Genomic DNA, 16,894 nt, shown 5'->3' with positions numbered 1-16,894 from the left:
CTTTTATTTTGAAATGTATGAACATACATCCTGTTTGTTAAAGCATGCGCGTGACTCTTTAAACTTTAAAGGATGATGGATGTCTGGATGAATCACTGGGACGGATGGCAGTGCTTATTTAAAACACCTTCATGTAAATTAGGCTTAAAGTGTAAGGTGAAACTCATTATTTGTTCTGGTGAAAGGTCTTACTATTTCCTCTAAATTGTTGTATTTATTTCATCGATTTGTCACATTCAAACAGTTAATTCAAACAGTTAAAAAACATTTTTCTATTAAGCCGATATTAATTAAAATGCCAAAGCTTAAGAGTTCATGATTATCATCATGGGAATGAAATGCATGTATTCATGGGGGCTTTGGATAATCCATTTCTACCATTAATAACAAAAGCAAAACAAGGACGAAAAGTTACAACAGATTTGTTTAATTTACCTGAAAGTAAGTCATCAAACATCAGGTCTGAAGTATGAGCTCCTAAGTCAAAGTATGAGCGAGTCAAAAATGCTACTTAATGATGACTTCTTTTTTTTTTAACGAAAACGTCCACCCCTGCACTCTCACTCAACCTGGTACAGTCCGAGTCCCCCACTATAAAGCCCATTGGAAGCGGTCAAGTCCAGTTTGGCAGTTTTGGACCAAGAACCAGCAGGTAGCATGGAGCTAATTAACAAACACTTTGTCAATTGAAGTAAAAAATATTCATTTATTGAACTTGAATTCATTGTATTCATAATTAATAGAGTTGTAATTTCGTTAACAATGTGAATAATGACAGTATGCAAATATGCTTTTGTTTGCAGGTTAGCATGCTATATCTACATGTGCTTAGTGTGCTAATACTACTCTGAGCTAAAAAAACAACTAACATTACAGATCATTTGTGTCTGCAGGGTGCAATAAATAATAGAACAGCAGAATCTAGACTAGATTGGGGTGGGGTTAGCACTCTAACGATAAGTTATTAATGCCAAAAAATCATATTAAATCATTCTAAAGTACATCAATTCACCGCTGACTGATGCATACTTTGATTTTTACATTTAAATCCAATTTAAAAATGTTTTTTTGTTTAATTAGCAAAAGGTCAAGCGCCTCCTATTAATCTATAACACTGAGAAATATGATGGAGGGATTTAGTTTTAATTCAGGAGAAATTTATTTCAAAGTGTTTTTCAATAGTTTACTTTTTTATTTTTTATATCTGCCTTATAAACAAAAGCAATAACATATATATATATATATATATATATATATATATATTTAAATATGTTGTAACTAATATGTATTGTTTACATTGTCATTCTTTACATTTGATAATTTAATATTTTATGTATAATACATCTAACCTCGAAAAAAGCTATTAAAGGTCTTTGCTGTCCTTTTAAAGAAAAAAACGTCATTTCCCATGCTGCATTTCGAGGGGGGCGTCGTCACAGGCTCACCGTCGCACGCTGCATAGCGTGCACCAACCGAGCTGTTAATAACTCAATAATAACATTCCCGTTCTGACTTCGGTTCCCAGTGTTCCCCGTGTTCCCAGTGCACGCTGCAGACGGACAACATGGCCTCTCAGGAGGACGACGCGTTGCTCTTCCTCATCTTCCAGCACCTGAAGATGAACGGGTACAAGAAAGCCGCCAAGGTGCTGGAGAAGCACGTCTCTCAGGTAAGTTTGGGGTCCCATTCTTCGGGCATTTGTGCGGCACAGTCCCGACTTGATTCCACCTCGCTAACTTTATTTATCATTATTATTCCTGCTCATATTGACGGTTCTCTTGGACGGACATGCGCGTCTTTGCATGTTATATAACACACTCTAATTCCAAAAATAAATGTTTTTTTAAATAAGACATGTGCCTTAATTACGGTCAGTAAATTGCAGTTGGTCTCGTGCGCGTGGAGAAGCACATGCCACCTTATTCCGGCCTCCAGGAGGAAAAGAACATCGTGTTACAGCAGCTGCATGGCTATAAAAACAAGCCTACTGCAGGCCTGCTGCACACCGACCCCTGTGCACAAGCCCCTTGCGTTTGTGTCGTATTTAAGGGTACAAGTTGGTAGTTTGTATTTAAGTGTTCGATACCTGCGAAGATTATTCGACTAATTGATTAGTTGGTCGACGGTAATTTAATCGGCAGCTAATTAGCTTTCGCTATGGTCATTTTACTAGCAGACAATTCACAACATGTGCTCGTGTGTCAGCCTCAATGTGAATATTTGCCCCTTTGCTCTGTTTTTGTAGCATTATGAATATTATCTTAGATGTTGTTCTTACAACTCTGATGACATTTTAATTTAACTTTAACTGTATTCTGACCCCTCCCCCCTCAAATAAACTAATAACGACTACATTGTGTTGCTAAATTAGCTATAATCTATGATAACAAGTGTTGGTTGCAGCCTGTAAATGCTTATAGTGACACGGCTGTGTCAGGATGAAGCCACATGCATTAAGTCTATAACAAAAGCTATACACTGCACAATTAATGTGATTGTATTAGTTTCAGTATATTCTATAAACTCTTCAAAACTTGCAAAATGTCAATTAAAATGAATTTAAAATCTTCACAAAGATGACACATGTTGTATTTCTTATGTCTTTGATCAAGTCACAAAGTGTCAGGTTTCATTTTTAGGAAGAAAAATGTAATAATTCGTTGAACTTTGAATTCTCTCATATTGTCAGTTTTCCTGCGTTGCTGCATGAATTCATTTCCGGGAGCTTGTGGCATCAAAGTGGAAACATTCCTGAACCACAATTTTTTTTTTTTTTAAATCTACATCATCACAGTTGGTTACAGGGATATCGTCCAGCCACTTGACCGTAGGATGCAACGTTCAGGGAATCAAGCAAAAGTGGGGGGAATATGCTTTTATGACAAATTTTGCTTTTTATACGCATCGTACCTTCCAGGCTACAGTATTTTTTATTTTTTTATTTTGTGTGTGTTAGGTGGAGACACCGGAGGAGAGCTCCAACCTTCTTGATATCTACACGAGCTGGAATAAGTAAGTCAAACATGTTAAAAACAACTTGCAGGAAGTTATTTTTTTTATGGTTTCATGACATTAATTACTTGTATTGACCCAGTGTGTAAAGAAAACAAGTAAAAAGTTTAAATAATTATATTTTTGAATTAAACGTCATTTGAAATGTGAGATAAATTGATATAAAATTAGTTATTAATCCCAGAGGCAGTCACCTAAATCACGAAAATATGGAAACAAAACGGTGTAAAAAGTCAAAAATAATAAACAGTAACTTATTGTTCACTATATTAGTGTTAGATTGAGGCGCTCATAGGTTTATGGGAACAATTTGAACAATAAAATCATAAACTTTGTTTACTTTAAACGTTTCTTGGCTCAAATTCGTTTTTATTTCATGCGCAGTGACGCAATCCTCTTTTACGCCTGTGTGTTTTTTCTTTAATCGTTGGATTTTATGACCGTGCTATTTGGAATCGCAGTCGCTCAGCAGGCGGTTTAGGTGATTTGGAGACTTAACCGTCTCTATGGACAGGAAGTCATGTCATGCCTGGCCTTCTGCCCAGTGCATTCTGGGACTTCAAATCCTCGCTAGCCAGTACGGGATTAAACAGGCAGCGGATGACGGACCGACTGCGACTCTCGTTATAAAAATCCAGTCAACGAAAAGCTCTCAAGTTAATCTGAATATAGACGATCCTGTTTATTACCTCCCAACAGCTGTTTTTAGATAAATATTAGTTTTTTGATGTTTTTATCACTTTATTAGAAGTCAAAAGACCCCCCACCAGACTCATTTATCTGGTTGTTCACAACTCCTCCTGACTTTCACAAACATCTGCTGACCTTTTGGCTGCCACACGCGCACACACACACACACACACACACACACACACACACACACACACACACACACAATGAACTAGTCTCCAGTCAGCTTTCTGCAGTGAAACGCTTTCGACACGTTTTCACTCGTCAGGAATTTATTTTCTTCCCAAACAAGTTACGCGAGCTGTCAGAAGCTCTTAAACCATTTTTATGACGGACAAATGCAACGAGACTTGAGCTGTGTCCCAAATCAGTATTGCTTCTGTACATAATGTTCTCTACATAATGTCCTGTACATAATGTCCTGTGCATAATGTTCTGTGCATAATGTTCTGTACACAATGTTCTGTACATAAGGTTCTGTACTAAGGTTCTACACACTAATTAAAATGAATATTATTAATAATTAAAGAAACTGTCTTTAGCTGTTCAACTTGCTAAAACAAAGAAAGCTATTTCTGGAGCTGTTTCACCACCATCGGCTATTTATCTTAATTCTCTCCAGCTGTGGGCAGATCCTCCATTTCCTTTGTGCAGTGCATTATGGGAGAAAAGTGTCCATCAATGGCACACTTGTCTACTTTGTTTATAATTTATTTGGCCTCTTTTTGCCTGGAAACATTATAAAAACATGCTTAGAATTAGTTTGTGTGTTTAGGGGACTTCAGGTATTTACAAGTGTGTGTGTGTGTGTGTGTGTGTGTGTGTGTGTGTGTGTGTGTGTGTGTTTTGCAGGCTGTGCTCTCTAGCTCAGCACGCCAAGCAGGAGGTGGAAGACTCCGCCACTACAAAGAAGAAGAGCATCAAACCAGAACCTGCCAGCAGCGCAGAGGAAGAGGAGGCTGCGGACACTAAACTCTCCGACGTCACAGAGGAGAATAACGTGGATGCCAAACCTCTACCTGGTGCGTTTAGGTGTAATCGGACGTGCGATTCATGCGCTTTAACCGTAACTCCGAAACGACTGTTGTGTTTAATTCGTGCCCCTTTTTGCTTCAGAGTCCAGGGCGAATGGCGTCGCTGAGGAGGGAGACTCTGAGCAACTGCTGCATCCGGCAGGAGAAACAAAGACGAGTGAAGAAGAGAAAGACGAGGAAACAAAAGAGCAGGTGAGCATAGAGAGGCAGATATGAGCATATCCTAAAAAATTAAATAAAAAGGATCGAAATATGAATAAGATACAGAAGGGAGTGACCGAAACTTCCTTTTTTTTCTTTTCACACTACGTTTCATTTCCGTCTTGTTTGGTATATTTTAAAGTGTCGACCGGCTGAAAACTTCTGAAACAATCCAGTTGATCGTGTTCATTTCAGCGGTCTCGTTCTTCAGTTAAACTTGAATTCATATCGTATCAATAATTTAAGCTGAAACCATAGATTATTGCATTGTTTTCTGTGGAAGAATGGGCTGCACATTTTGTCTCTGCTTCCTCAGATCACAGCTTTTACAATAAAGTACACATGTAATCCAAATAAGTAAGAAATTGAATGGAAAAAAAACGGTTAAACCATTAAATTATATACATTTAAAGCGGTCACACAGAGAAGATTAGCTTAAAATACCATAATCATCTTCTTTATTACAATTGATGACGGAGAAACTGAAAAAGAAAGTTTAAAATGGCAACTTTTTGTCGTCTTTCTCTGGTCTCTCGCACAATAACACACACACACAGACACACACACACATAGCTGTTGTCCAGCCACTGTAATAATGTGCTGATAGATGGACAGTAGCTCCAGTGTTGTTTTATCCCTCCGAAATACAAACAGACTCATTTCATGTCTGCTTGTCTCGTCTGTGTCTGTAAATGTGTGTTCGTTTGTTATTACAAGAGTGTGTGTTTCTCTCTGTGTGTGTGTGTGTGTGTCTCTGTGTGTTCATTTCTGTCGGGCGGTGATGCAGCAGATAATGCTGTTTGGACAGAGTGATACTCCTGAGACAGAAACTGTGTGTTAATGTCTCTTTGCGGTTCTGTCTGCATAGAGACAGCAGGAGAGTTGTGGCTTTTTTTTTTACAGATTCTTCTCTCTGCTCAGACGAGCACAGCAACACTTTTACTTTTGACATCACAAAGATGTTTCTATTGAACAGAATTAAATTAAAAGCAGATTGTTTTTTTTAAATTAACTTTGGTTCTTCAGCTGCTCAGATTTAATTCTGGGCCGCATGCAGAAGAGAAATCTAATTATAACAAAATACAGTGGTGGATTTGGTGCCTGCTCTGTCTGTTTAGTTTAACAGATGATCGCTATAAATATCACTAATTATATATAAAATAAAAACTTGGGAATGAGTTGATTCCTCTTTGCAATAGATTCCCTGGTCCCAAACAAATACGCCTTTAACAAATTTAGAAATTGATTTTATACATTTATGACCAGGGTTTATAGATTTATATCTCAGACACTAAAAGACACCAAAGAGATATAAGAGCGAGCTGCAGAGAAACTCACAATGACTATGAAAAGGTGCAGAATTACCTCAGAGACACAAAACAACTAAGAACAGACGAGAGATAATAAAAAATACAAAGAATTATAAAGTGACACAAAAGAGACCAAAACAACTTAAAATGAAATGCAAAAAGCAACAAAGAGACTCAAAATGACTCAAAATGACTTAAAAGAGATGAAAATCAACTTAAAAGAGATGGAAATCAACTTAAAAGAGACTCAAAATGACATAAACAGACTCTAAATGACTTTAAAGATGAAAAACGACTTAAAAGAGACTATTTAGACTATTTACTTCAAAGGGACTGCAAAGAGAACACACTATAAAAACAGGGCAAAGCAACCACATACAAAACATATCTATTAAAAGACAACAACAAAAAGAGGCTAAACATTCCTAAAGTCTGTGAGTCTCTGTCCTCTGTTGGTTGGTGGGGCCCCTGGGCCTTGGGGCCCATTCTCCCATGACCCCCAGGTCGGGGAGGGAGGTCAAAGTGTTGGCCTCACTGTGTTGTAACTTCCTACCTGTTCATACTTTACAGTCGGCTCCGGTTGAAGTGTCTGCTGAGGAGGAAGCGGTCGAGCCCACAGCAGCGGCCCCTGAAGAAGAGGCCCCTGAAGAAGAGGCCCCTGAAGAAGAGGCCCCTGAAGAAGAGGCCGGCGATGAGCTGACGCAGGTTAGTGACCCGAGGCTGAATCCTAAGTATGTGGTTGTGTCAGATCCTTCCTCCAACAAGCCAACTTCACTGTTGACTGCTTTACTTTAAGGCGCTCCCAAAAATACTTATATACTGTATTTTGTTAGTTCATTTTCACTTAAATTAAACTTTTTTTTTTTTGTACCCTATTTCTTTGCTCCTCTCATACAGGAGAGGATATAACTAACTTTTCTGTGAAGATGTCACAGTTAAATGTTGCTTTTTAAACACATTTGTCCTACATCTGAGCCACCAAACGGTTCTCTGTTCTGTAATTCTTCAGAAAAAATGAGTAGAAATGTTGAGTTTGGACCACGGCTCATAAAAAGTGTTTTGTAAAGAGTGTTTGTTGGTTCCTGGCCAGCCGAGCCTCCTGTTTCCACTCGGCTCGCTCGCTGCACATCTGAAACTTATTTAGCAGAGGATCGTGGCTCCGAGGTGCTTTATTTGTGCCGTTTAGCCTCCAGCAGGAAAACACTGAGAGCTGCTGTTTTCTGCTGACTCATCAGGTCTGCAAGAATATGCAGGCATGTGGAGGCTTGGGATTAAATGTTGACGGGAAGAGAAAGTCCAGATTGATGTTAATTAGTGTGACGTGTAATCAGGATAAGGATGCGAGTCATATGTATGATATTTTAAACAATACGTTTTAAAGTTTGGTGCAACTTTGAAGTGGAAAACAGACTTTTCAGTATGTCTTCACGAAGAATTCAGTTTTTTGTTTTTTCTACAATTTTGGCCTTGTTTATGTTGCCTTTGCAATCCTTCTCATCCATTTTTGTGATAATAACATTGTACACAACATTTAAATAACGCAGCAACTTCACTAACTGAAACAAACCCATGTAAAAAAATAGATTTAAAGTAGTAAATTTAACTGTAACATACATTTTACTGCTGAATTATCAGATAGTTTGATTTAAGATTTAGATAAGTACAATGTTATCATAACTGATAGAAATAAAGAGCAAAACTCTGACAAAAAACAACCAAGTTCTAATAAACTAAAAATGATTCATTTAAACGTACTGTAAAATAGCTGTATGGTTTCATATTACATTTTTTTTTTTTTTTCTTCAGGCGACAGAAGCAGTGACAGATGAAGCTGCATGTGAGCAGACAGCTGTCAATCACACGGAGGAGGAGGATGACGAGGAGGATGAAGAGGTAGGCAGCGCTGCATATTAGTACTTATATATTTATATTGGACAGAACTTGTTTATCCTTTATTTTTATGCTTACTTTCAGGAGACCAATGAGCAGCCAGGAGAGAGCGAAGCCCCTCCCCCTGCAGGTATGAGCGACCAATGAGACGCTCGACGAGTGTCTCGTTCTTTAGGGTTATGCGCGGCATCTTTTCTGGCCTCTTTCTCACCGCGCTGACGGGAATCACAAGCTCTTGTGAAGAAATGGCTTAGAGGTATTTTTTTTTTCTTTGACCGCAGTTTTTCAAAGACGAAAAACCCCCCACACACAATGGGTTTTACATTCATTTTGAAAAGTCTGGACAGGAAGGAAGCGTGACAATCAGACAGTATCAAGTCATCCAGGTTTGTTTCTACAGGTGACCTGATGATTGTGGATTTAAGAAAATTAAATGTGTGTTTTTAAGATGAAATACATTGCAAGATTACAGCAGCAGACGGGTAAAGTGCACACAAGAGACATATAGTAAAAATAAAATATAAATAAACAGGAATAAAAAACAGTAAAGAATCCACAATAGCAATATTATATATACAGACAGAATAAAAAGTTTGCAGTTTAGGGCTGCAACTAACAACCAGTTAGTGTTAAACAATTTCCTAAAGCTTGTTTTGTCCACCCAAACTTTAAGACATTAATTTAAACCATCAAAAAAGACAAAAGTACTCATAATTTGGCATTTTTACTGACTTTAAGATTAGCTTTGAAAGTAGAGATTTTCATTTTAAGAGAACAGGAAGAAAAGTAGAATCGTTAGATTCACTTTTGAATCCCCAAAGAAAACTTTTTCTAAGGTCCATTCACCAAAATCCATAAAACCAGAGCGTCACTCTCTGATGTTTTTAGTTTTCATACATTTGTTTCTGAGGTTTCTGCCTTCGCACCAACACAAAGGAGCTGAATTTTATTTTGTGTCCCACTAAGAGCATTTAAAACATTTAGAAATGTCCACAGCAACATACCGTTATAGGAACAGTGTCCTTGTCAATCTGAATAATTCACCGAACTCACTCCATTTTATTTAGGAGTTTAAACCACTTTATTTCCTTTTTTATTGGCAGCACTTTGCTGTTTTTAAATGCAGAATATTTTGGGATCATAATTTTTTTTTTTTTTTTTTCGGGGGCAGAAAAGAAAGTAGAAACATGGAGTTGAATTGCTTTACGACGATGCCTCGACGCCAGCACTCGTAAAGCGTTGGGGAGGGAGGGAGGGAGAGAGAGAGGGAGGGAGGGAGAGGGGGGTGAGAGAGGGAGAGAGAGAGAATATCTCTCCTCCTCGTGTTTGACTTCTCAAACGGTTTCGTTGAGCTTGTCGGAGCTCGTTTAGCAAACTGGAGCGATAACTAGTCTGATGACCAGTCACCTGGAACGCAGACGCCTGCCTCATTTCCCAAAGCGCCCGAACTGAATTCATGACTTTAGGGCAGAAACTAAAGTTAGCAGACATTTTTGACTTGCCGGAGTTGAGCCACCGTTAATGAGTTCCACTTGTGCTTTTTGTCGCCACGACAAGTGAAGAAACGAGAGCGCTTTAATGTCAGCAAAGATTTATCCAGAGAGAATAACCCGGGGCGGTTTGGATTACTTTTTAAAATAGCTTTTTATTAGCCGTGCTCCTCCATCATGACGTTGATATTTCTTGTTTTTAGTGAGATTCATCAACAATGGTTACAGTTTTCATTGCCACCATGAAGCCAAACATCTCCATCTTTCCTACACTTTGTTTTATGACACCATTTATTTAGTTTTATTACTAAATACCTGCAAAACGGACGACGTTCCCCTCAGCCTCGGCATGCTAACGTGCTAAATTCCTTTAGCTCAAAGCACTGGTGCTCACCGAGTCTCGGCCGTGTTTATTTACCCAGAATCCAATGTGGAAATATGCTCTTTAAATGCTGCATCAGCAACCGGTCGTGTGGTGACTCGGGAGGCCTCGTGTGATTATTTTTGGCTTGCTGTTAACACACCTGTCACAATTCTGTTCTTCACCGCTGTTTTGAAAGAAGGAAATAACGAGATTTTAAACAGAGAATCGGCTTTCTAACTTCTTTTAGGCACATTTTCAGTTCAAAAGTAACTGATAAATATTTAAAGAAGTGATTTAAATGTTATGTTTGTTACAAAGCATTTAGACGCAGAATATTTGTTTGATAATCTCTCTTTAAACTCGACTTAGTCTCATTTTGTTGTGTCGCTGTTATTGTTCCTGCACTTCAGTAGTTTGGATTAAGGATTAAACAAATTACATTTTCTTCATCGTGTCTCTAAATGTCATGTTGGGTAAAATAGCTCTTATCCTCCTGAAGTACCAATGAAATACAGCAGATATAGACAATATTATGAAAACATTGGGTTTCATCTTCTTTTTTTTTTTCAGACGCTGAAAATCTAAACGAGGAGGAAGAGGAGGAGGAAACATCAAAGGTACCGAGAACAATTAGCTTTTTTAGGCCCAAACAAAAGCTGTACAGTCTTGTTAGGAGAGAATCTGAACATGAGAACATGAACAAAAAGGTAATTACAGTTATGGCGTGCGTATGTTTTACTCCCCTGTCGTGTGTTCACTCAGAGGTCAGAGGTCGTTACTCTCTCGTCTCCGCTGAAGCCTGAAGACGAGACGGAGGACGCCGCCGCCGCCGGTAACACATGTGGAGATTTCATTAGTTTGTGACAGTGAACTTCAACACATTGATGTAATGGATCTAATTAATATAGCTCTCATTTATCTTTATATATTTTATATGTTGAATGTTTCTCGTTGAGGAAAGTCTTTAATCGAACCAAAACCAACAATATCACAACTTTATAACACTTATTTACCAAATAAAACTTGTTTTTTCTATCATAAACCTTGAAAAGTTGAACACCGTATCCTCAAATCCTTTAAAAGCACTAATTAAAATATTACCTGTGGTTGATCTTGCAAATTGGCAGATTTATTACTTTAAATAAAAATAAATATTGCATATTTACATTTAAATGTATTATTATTATTTATTTTTTTCATGTGTAAATATTGAATTTGTTGTTACTAAAAATTAGCAAAATGTAATTGGTGATCTCTGTCCAATGACTGAAGACTACCATGATGAATAAACAAGGATTGTGGCATTTAATTAATTTGTATTATATCCTGTTTCTGCTCCATTGGCTGCTGCTGTCACAGCTCTCTTTCTTTGCGTTTTCATAAACGGAGAAATAAAAATAAACATTTTCTCTGTTGTAGAAAAGGAAACGGTGGACGAGCCAGAAGACCCAGAGGTCTCCATCATCCTCAACATCGACGACGATGAGAGCGACGCAACCGAGCAGGAAACCAGCCAACCGCTGACCGAAGAGGAGGAGTCCTGCGAAACGCCCAAGAAGAAGAGGAAGAAGAGCAAAGGGGATGAAGAGACGCCGAGCACAGACTCCTCCGGCGTAGGCGCATCCAGTGACACTCCTCTTTCCACCAAGTCTGCCAAAAAGAAAAAGAGAGGCAAAAAGGCAGCGGAGGAGGTGGCGGAGGAAGAGAAGGAAGAGGAGGCAAAGGAGGCAAAGGAGGAAGAGGAGATGTCTCCGGCCACTTCACCAGACAAGAAGAAGAAGAAGACTAAGAAAAGGAAAAGGCCGCAAGATGAAGCGGAAGAGAACCAGGAGGAAACTCCCGCCACTCCTTCGGAGAGTAAAATTAAAAAGAAAAAGAGTAAGGTGAAGGAAGAGGAGGAGGAGAGCGAGGCAGTGGAGGAGGAGGAGGAGGAGGAGGAGGAGAAGGAGAAGGAGGAGGAAGAGGTGGTGGAGGTCACAGAGAGTCCAGCAACGGAGAAGAAGAAGAAGAAAAAAAAGAAGAAAAGGCAGACAGAGGAGGGCGGACAAGACGAAGAGGAGCTGCAGTCTGACGAGAGACCAGCAGGGGGCGACGAAGACACAGAGAACGAGCAGGAGGCCACAGGTAGTCAGAAAATATACTTCTCTCCTTCTCTTGAATCAGACTCAAAGCTTTTAATTATCAGTATGAGATAATTACCGTTCTAACATTTCCACTTCTATTGCATTTCCACTCTACAGTTTCTAGCTTTTTAGATTAAAAGTTGATGCAGAAAACCTACCGTGAGTGATGTACAGTTGAGGAGTGACGTAAATTAAGTATGGCACTTAAAATGAGCTCCACTACAACATTAATAGTAGCGTTACAGTATTAAATAAAAGGATTAGCATTACAATCACAGGAGCCTAAAGGCAGAACGAGTAGGACAAAGCATGGATTATTTGCTGTCAATCATCACTCATGACCCACTGGAGGTCCGTATCTGCAGAATAACTTCTTCCACTGCTTTTTATTCAACTCCTTTTTGTTTTTTTTAGATGGAAACTCCTCCCAGCTCTCCTCGGCCAAAAAGAAAAACCGTCCCAGGAAGAAACTCAGTCTGAAGAAGAGAATGATGAAGAAGAAGAAGAAGAAGAGCGTCATCCCTCCAGAGCCGACTGCAGAAAGCCCGACTGTCAACGGCAGAAAGAAGTCAGTGGAGGTTTTTTATTTGGCATCTGTATGCATTAAAGAATACTGTGTATTTAGTGGACGTTTGCAATATGGAATAACGCAGAACATAAAATTTTCATACGGTAAAAATTTACCACGTACACTAAGAGAAAAATGAATATCTGTATTGTAAATATTGCCGTCAGTAAAATTAAACTTGATGAATTCTTCCAGACAAAAGCGGACCCAGGAGGCAGCGGAGGAGACGCCTCAACCCGATGAGACCGACGACACACCAACGAAGAAGAAGAAGAAGAAGAAGATCAGAGCGAATGTGGAGCGAGAAGAAAATTCCTCAAAGGAAAACCAACCGCCGGAGAAGAAGAAGAAGAAGGGGGCGGAGGAAGAGGAGGAGGAGGAGGAGGAGGAGGAGGAGATGAGCTCCGAGCCGCCTGAAGTGGACTCTACTCCGCTTTCAAATGGAAGCAAGAAGAAGAAAAAGAAGACGAAGGCTGGAGATGACGAAGAGGCGACGGAGACCTCGACTCCCGTCGCCGTGAGCCACGACGGACCTGCGAAGAAAAAGAGTACGAGGCTTTCTCATTGGTCACCACAATATAATTAATTATATCTGCATTGTTAAAAGTTTATTTTAATTATTGATTATTAATGTTATTGATGAGAAGTTGCTTTTGTGAAGCCGTTTGTCCAAACACTCTAACGGTGCATTTTGTGTTAAAACGTGATCTTCGCGTTTTAGTTTTTTAACAATTAAGAAAGCTGTGAAACGTCAATAATTCTGAAATGTTTTAATCTTAGTTAACTAAAACTAGTCAAAAAAAAAACAGTTCTTAATGTAAGAAAGGCGTCTTTCGGCCTCGTGATGGCAATATTGTCTTTTTGAATATTGATTTCAAAGTGTAATTTATTTTCACATGAAAAAGAACTAAACACGTGTGGACACAAATGAAGGGTTTTGGATTCATGAGTTAAATATTAACAACAATAACTTCACAATGTGCTGATCGTCATGTTTCTGTACCGACTGATCTGCAGAGAGGAACAGCTTGAAGGAGAAACTGGAAGAGACGGAGCCGGCTGCAGACGAACAAACTCCTCCGACTTCTCTGGTGAGAAACAAACAAATCTGACTTTAATAAACAATATTAGAAATTAGAAGTTTAATGCCCACAGAAATGTGCAAAGTGTTAATCTGCAGTAGGAATACTTTCCGAGTGCCGACATTGCTTTATTTATGCGTGTTGCCTTCATCGCATGACCATATCTTCCTTTTCCACTGCTGCTTGAGTTGTATTTTGCAAACATCCACAGACTCCTTACCTTCTTGTATTTGTGCTCTTCCATTATTTAAGATGGCGTTTTTAGAGATTCTCTGATTATTTCAATTTGGGGAGTGACTGTTGATGCTTCTCCACCACAAGTTCTTTTTTTTCTCACAAAACCTATTATTTTTCCAGAAAACCCCCAAAAAGAGGAAAATCCCACAGATCACCTCTGAATAAATCTTGGTAAGTTGAATGTTTGTTTATGAGGTAGGAAGTTAGAAAAATGTTGTTTTTTTTTCAGGGTTTTATATTTTATTTTAGAGCTTTTTCAAATTGGCTGAGACTTTTCAAGCACAATAGTTTTTTCTTCTGTTTATAGACAGATATCCATGGATCATCTCACATTTTTGATTAAAAAACATTTCCTGAGATTGGTTTTTCTTTTTTACCTCCAGGGAGTTATTGTTAAGACTAATAATAACAATACAAATAAATGATGTAATGCCTCAAATCACAGTCAAATGAAATGGAAAAACATTACTGATGGCACGGAAGAGACAAAATAAAGCACATCATGCTTTGTCGTCTCATTTAAATTTAACTAGAGCTCTATTTTGCTGAAGTGACTAATTAGGATTTTCTATTCCCCCTCAGTGATTTCTGTGATGAGTCAGCGGGGAACGACTGTATCTTGGACCTGAGAGCCCCCAAAACGACAAGAATCGGCTCAATGTTCGTGCCTTTATTCATGTATTTTTGTCTGAGATGAAAGAATATCTGCTATTTCTGAGGGAACATCAGTGTTTTCGGTCACGTTTCACTGTCTCGTGCTTTAAAACTGTGAAAACAACTAAAAATAACCTTCAGCTGATTGGTGTTTTGGTATAATTCGTAGATAAATATCACAATATGAGCTTGCTAGTATCGCCCAACTGATGCTTGTGATCCTGACACCTTTTGATTTTTTGACTTTTGACCAAGATGCATGCTAAGCAGGACATTTTACAGTGTATAAGTCATCAGTTCTCACTGGTGGAGTTAATACTTAAAGGTGCAGTGTGCAGGATTTGGCGACATCTAGAGGTGAGGTTGCAGAACTTCTCCCGTGTGTTTTGGGCTCCTGCAGAGACGTGAACCCGCTCTGCATTTAGATACGAAAGGTCACAAAACACAATTTCTTTTATTGTCCGGTGATTATACACTAAAGAAAATTGTATTTCTGCCAATAGCTAAAGTGATTCATTTTACTTATGAATCTGACCAGACATTTGAGGGCTTAAGAGTTTTTGATACTTGGAGTTGCAAAGACATTTTAATCTGTCAAATCCGAAGGTTATTTGAGGTTCAACATTCTGCCATGAGGTTATTACTGCTACTGAAGCATTTGTGTTATTAAAGCTGCAATCTGCGTCCCATCAAAAACAAATTGATAATGAAGGGCAAGACCCATTTCTTGGAACTTTAATTCAACAACACTGAATATCTCATCACCTCTGTTGGTTTACTGTGTTGATCGATGAGCTTTAAGGGAACAAGCTGTGAAACGGAAACATATAGAAGTTTAAAACATTTAATTTTTATGATAGTTAAACATTTATTCTTCGTTGTTTGAGCTTCGTAGGAGAAAAAAAAAGTAGTTTCTCAGTTTTGTCTTGAGGTAGAAACTCACGTTACTTTATAATTGTTTTTATTTTTTTCTGTCGGTCATAAAGCTGTGAAATAATAGTTTTGTTTACAGATTTCTGTCGTTTACATGTTGTTTTTCTTATTAATCCCATAAACTATGCATCTGATTAAATCTCTGGGAGGTAACACTTGGATAGTTTCTGCTGTTCTGAGGACCAATGTGTGTGTGTGTGTGTGTGAGAGAGAATAAAACTCCTAACGGCTTTAATTTTGCAGCATCGGTGAGTTTTGCTTTTTCATTTTCATACTTGTGCACATGCCGCATTCTTGTGATATAGGAGAGGAAGGATGCAAGTTAATTAAAAATGCATAATATATTTTTACTGGACAATCGTACACATTGAGCACATTTCACATTCTTGAACACTAAATAAAAAACTATGCACGTGAACAATATAATAAATCTGCTCATCTTCGATATTTATGCATCAAGAGTTGAGGCTCAGGGATTCAAACTTTTTGTGTGAGTTAAAGTTAGAAATTTCCATCAGCTTTACGTTTTAGGCACGACATATTAAAACATGTCATTTGAATTCTTGTAATCAGTTAAAATATTTATAACTGTACACAGTAATTCACTGATGATTCATTTAGTCTATTCTCATGAAAAAATAAGCAAAATTAATGTAGTTTTGCACAATAAACCTGCTGCATGTCTCACGCGTTAACGTTACTTACGACTGATTAAAAGCACATTTGTTTCTAATCTAACTCCTTTAAGAAACGCATACTGACACCAAACACTCCTGAAATAGAGGGGGTTTGTTTCTGGCACTAAGCTTCCGGAGAATAAAGTAAAAGTTGTTCACTGATATTCATTCATAAAACTGAGGTGGAATTAGTTTTTCTTTTGTTTTCATACGATTTTTTTCTTCTTCTGTGTCTCACACAAAATTGTCTTTCAACCAAAACGTAATAATTTTGAGACCGCAGAAGAAAGTGGCAACAGAGTGACGTGTGAATGTTTCCGTTTTTAGTTATGAACACATTTGAACTGTTACAGATGTCATGTTAGTATTTTAGGTTTCCTCATTTAATGAGGAACATGTGACAATGAGGCAACTTGTAACTGTTGTATGTTTTTTTTTTTTCAATAAATACAATTTCTCTTAAAGTCCGACTGGAGTTTTCTTGAATTACTCACAGAATATTTTTCTGTGCTTGTTATATTCAGATCTATATTCATTATATGCTGTGAGGCGACAGTGCCAGCCACTACAGTGCTAGCCACCACAGCCACTACAATGCTAGCTTGCTAGCCACTACAGTGCTAGCTTGC

General features: G+C 38.3%; 1 protein-coding gene across 1 annotated transcript; it reads left to right on the top strand.

Annotated features, from left to right (window-relative positions):
• The first annotated feature begins 644 nt into the window (after positions 1-644).
• On the top strand, positions 645-16,667 carry LOC306743887 (uncharacterized protein). The gene is made up of 16 exons (XM_079226452.1): positions 645-652; positions 1,526-1,669; positions 2,957-3,012; positions 4,555-4,724; positions 4,819-4,928; positions 6,818-6,952; positions 8,054-8,140; positions 8,222-8,267; positions 10,562-10,608; positions 10,754-10,823; positions 11,411-12,115; positions 12,529-12,682; positions 12,878-13,230; positions 13,700-13,773; positions 14,122-14,172; positions 14,584-16,667. The coding sequence occupies exons 2-15, from the start codon at positions 1,565-1,567 to the stop codon at positions 14,164-14,166; spliced, it is 2,157 nt and encodes a 718-aa protein (XP_079082578.1). The 5' UTR covers positions 645-652; positions 1,526-1,564; the 3' UTR covers positions 14,167-14,172; positions 14,584-16,667.
• Positions 16,668-16,894: the final 227 nt, after the last annotated feature.

This window comes from Taurulus bubalis, assembly GCF_910589615.1.
Source record: "Taurulus bubalis genome assembly, chromosome: 1".
Classification (NCBI taxonomy): domain Eukaryota; kingdom Metazoa; phylum Chordata; class Actinopteri; order Perciformes; family Cottidae; genus Taurulus; species Taurulus bubalis.
Note: the sequence above shows the minus strand (reverse complement) of the source record. Positions and strands in the feature narration are given on the sequence as shown.

Coding starts and splice junctions, on each gene's coding strand:
- LOC306743887 (XM_079226452.1), top strand. CDS start 1,565: ATGGCCTCTCAGGAGGACGACGCGTTGCTCTTCCTCATCTTCCAGCAC. Junction 8,141..8,221: donor ATGACGAGGAGGATGAAGAG/GTAGGCAGCGCT, acceptor GCTTACTTTCAG/GAGACCAATGAGCAGCCAGG. Junction 13,774..14,121: donor AAACTCCTCCGACTTCTCTG/GTGAGAAACAAA, acceptor TTATTTTTCCAG/AAAACCCCCAAAAAGAGGAA.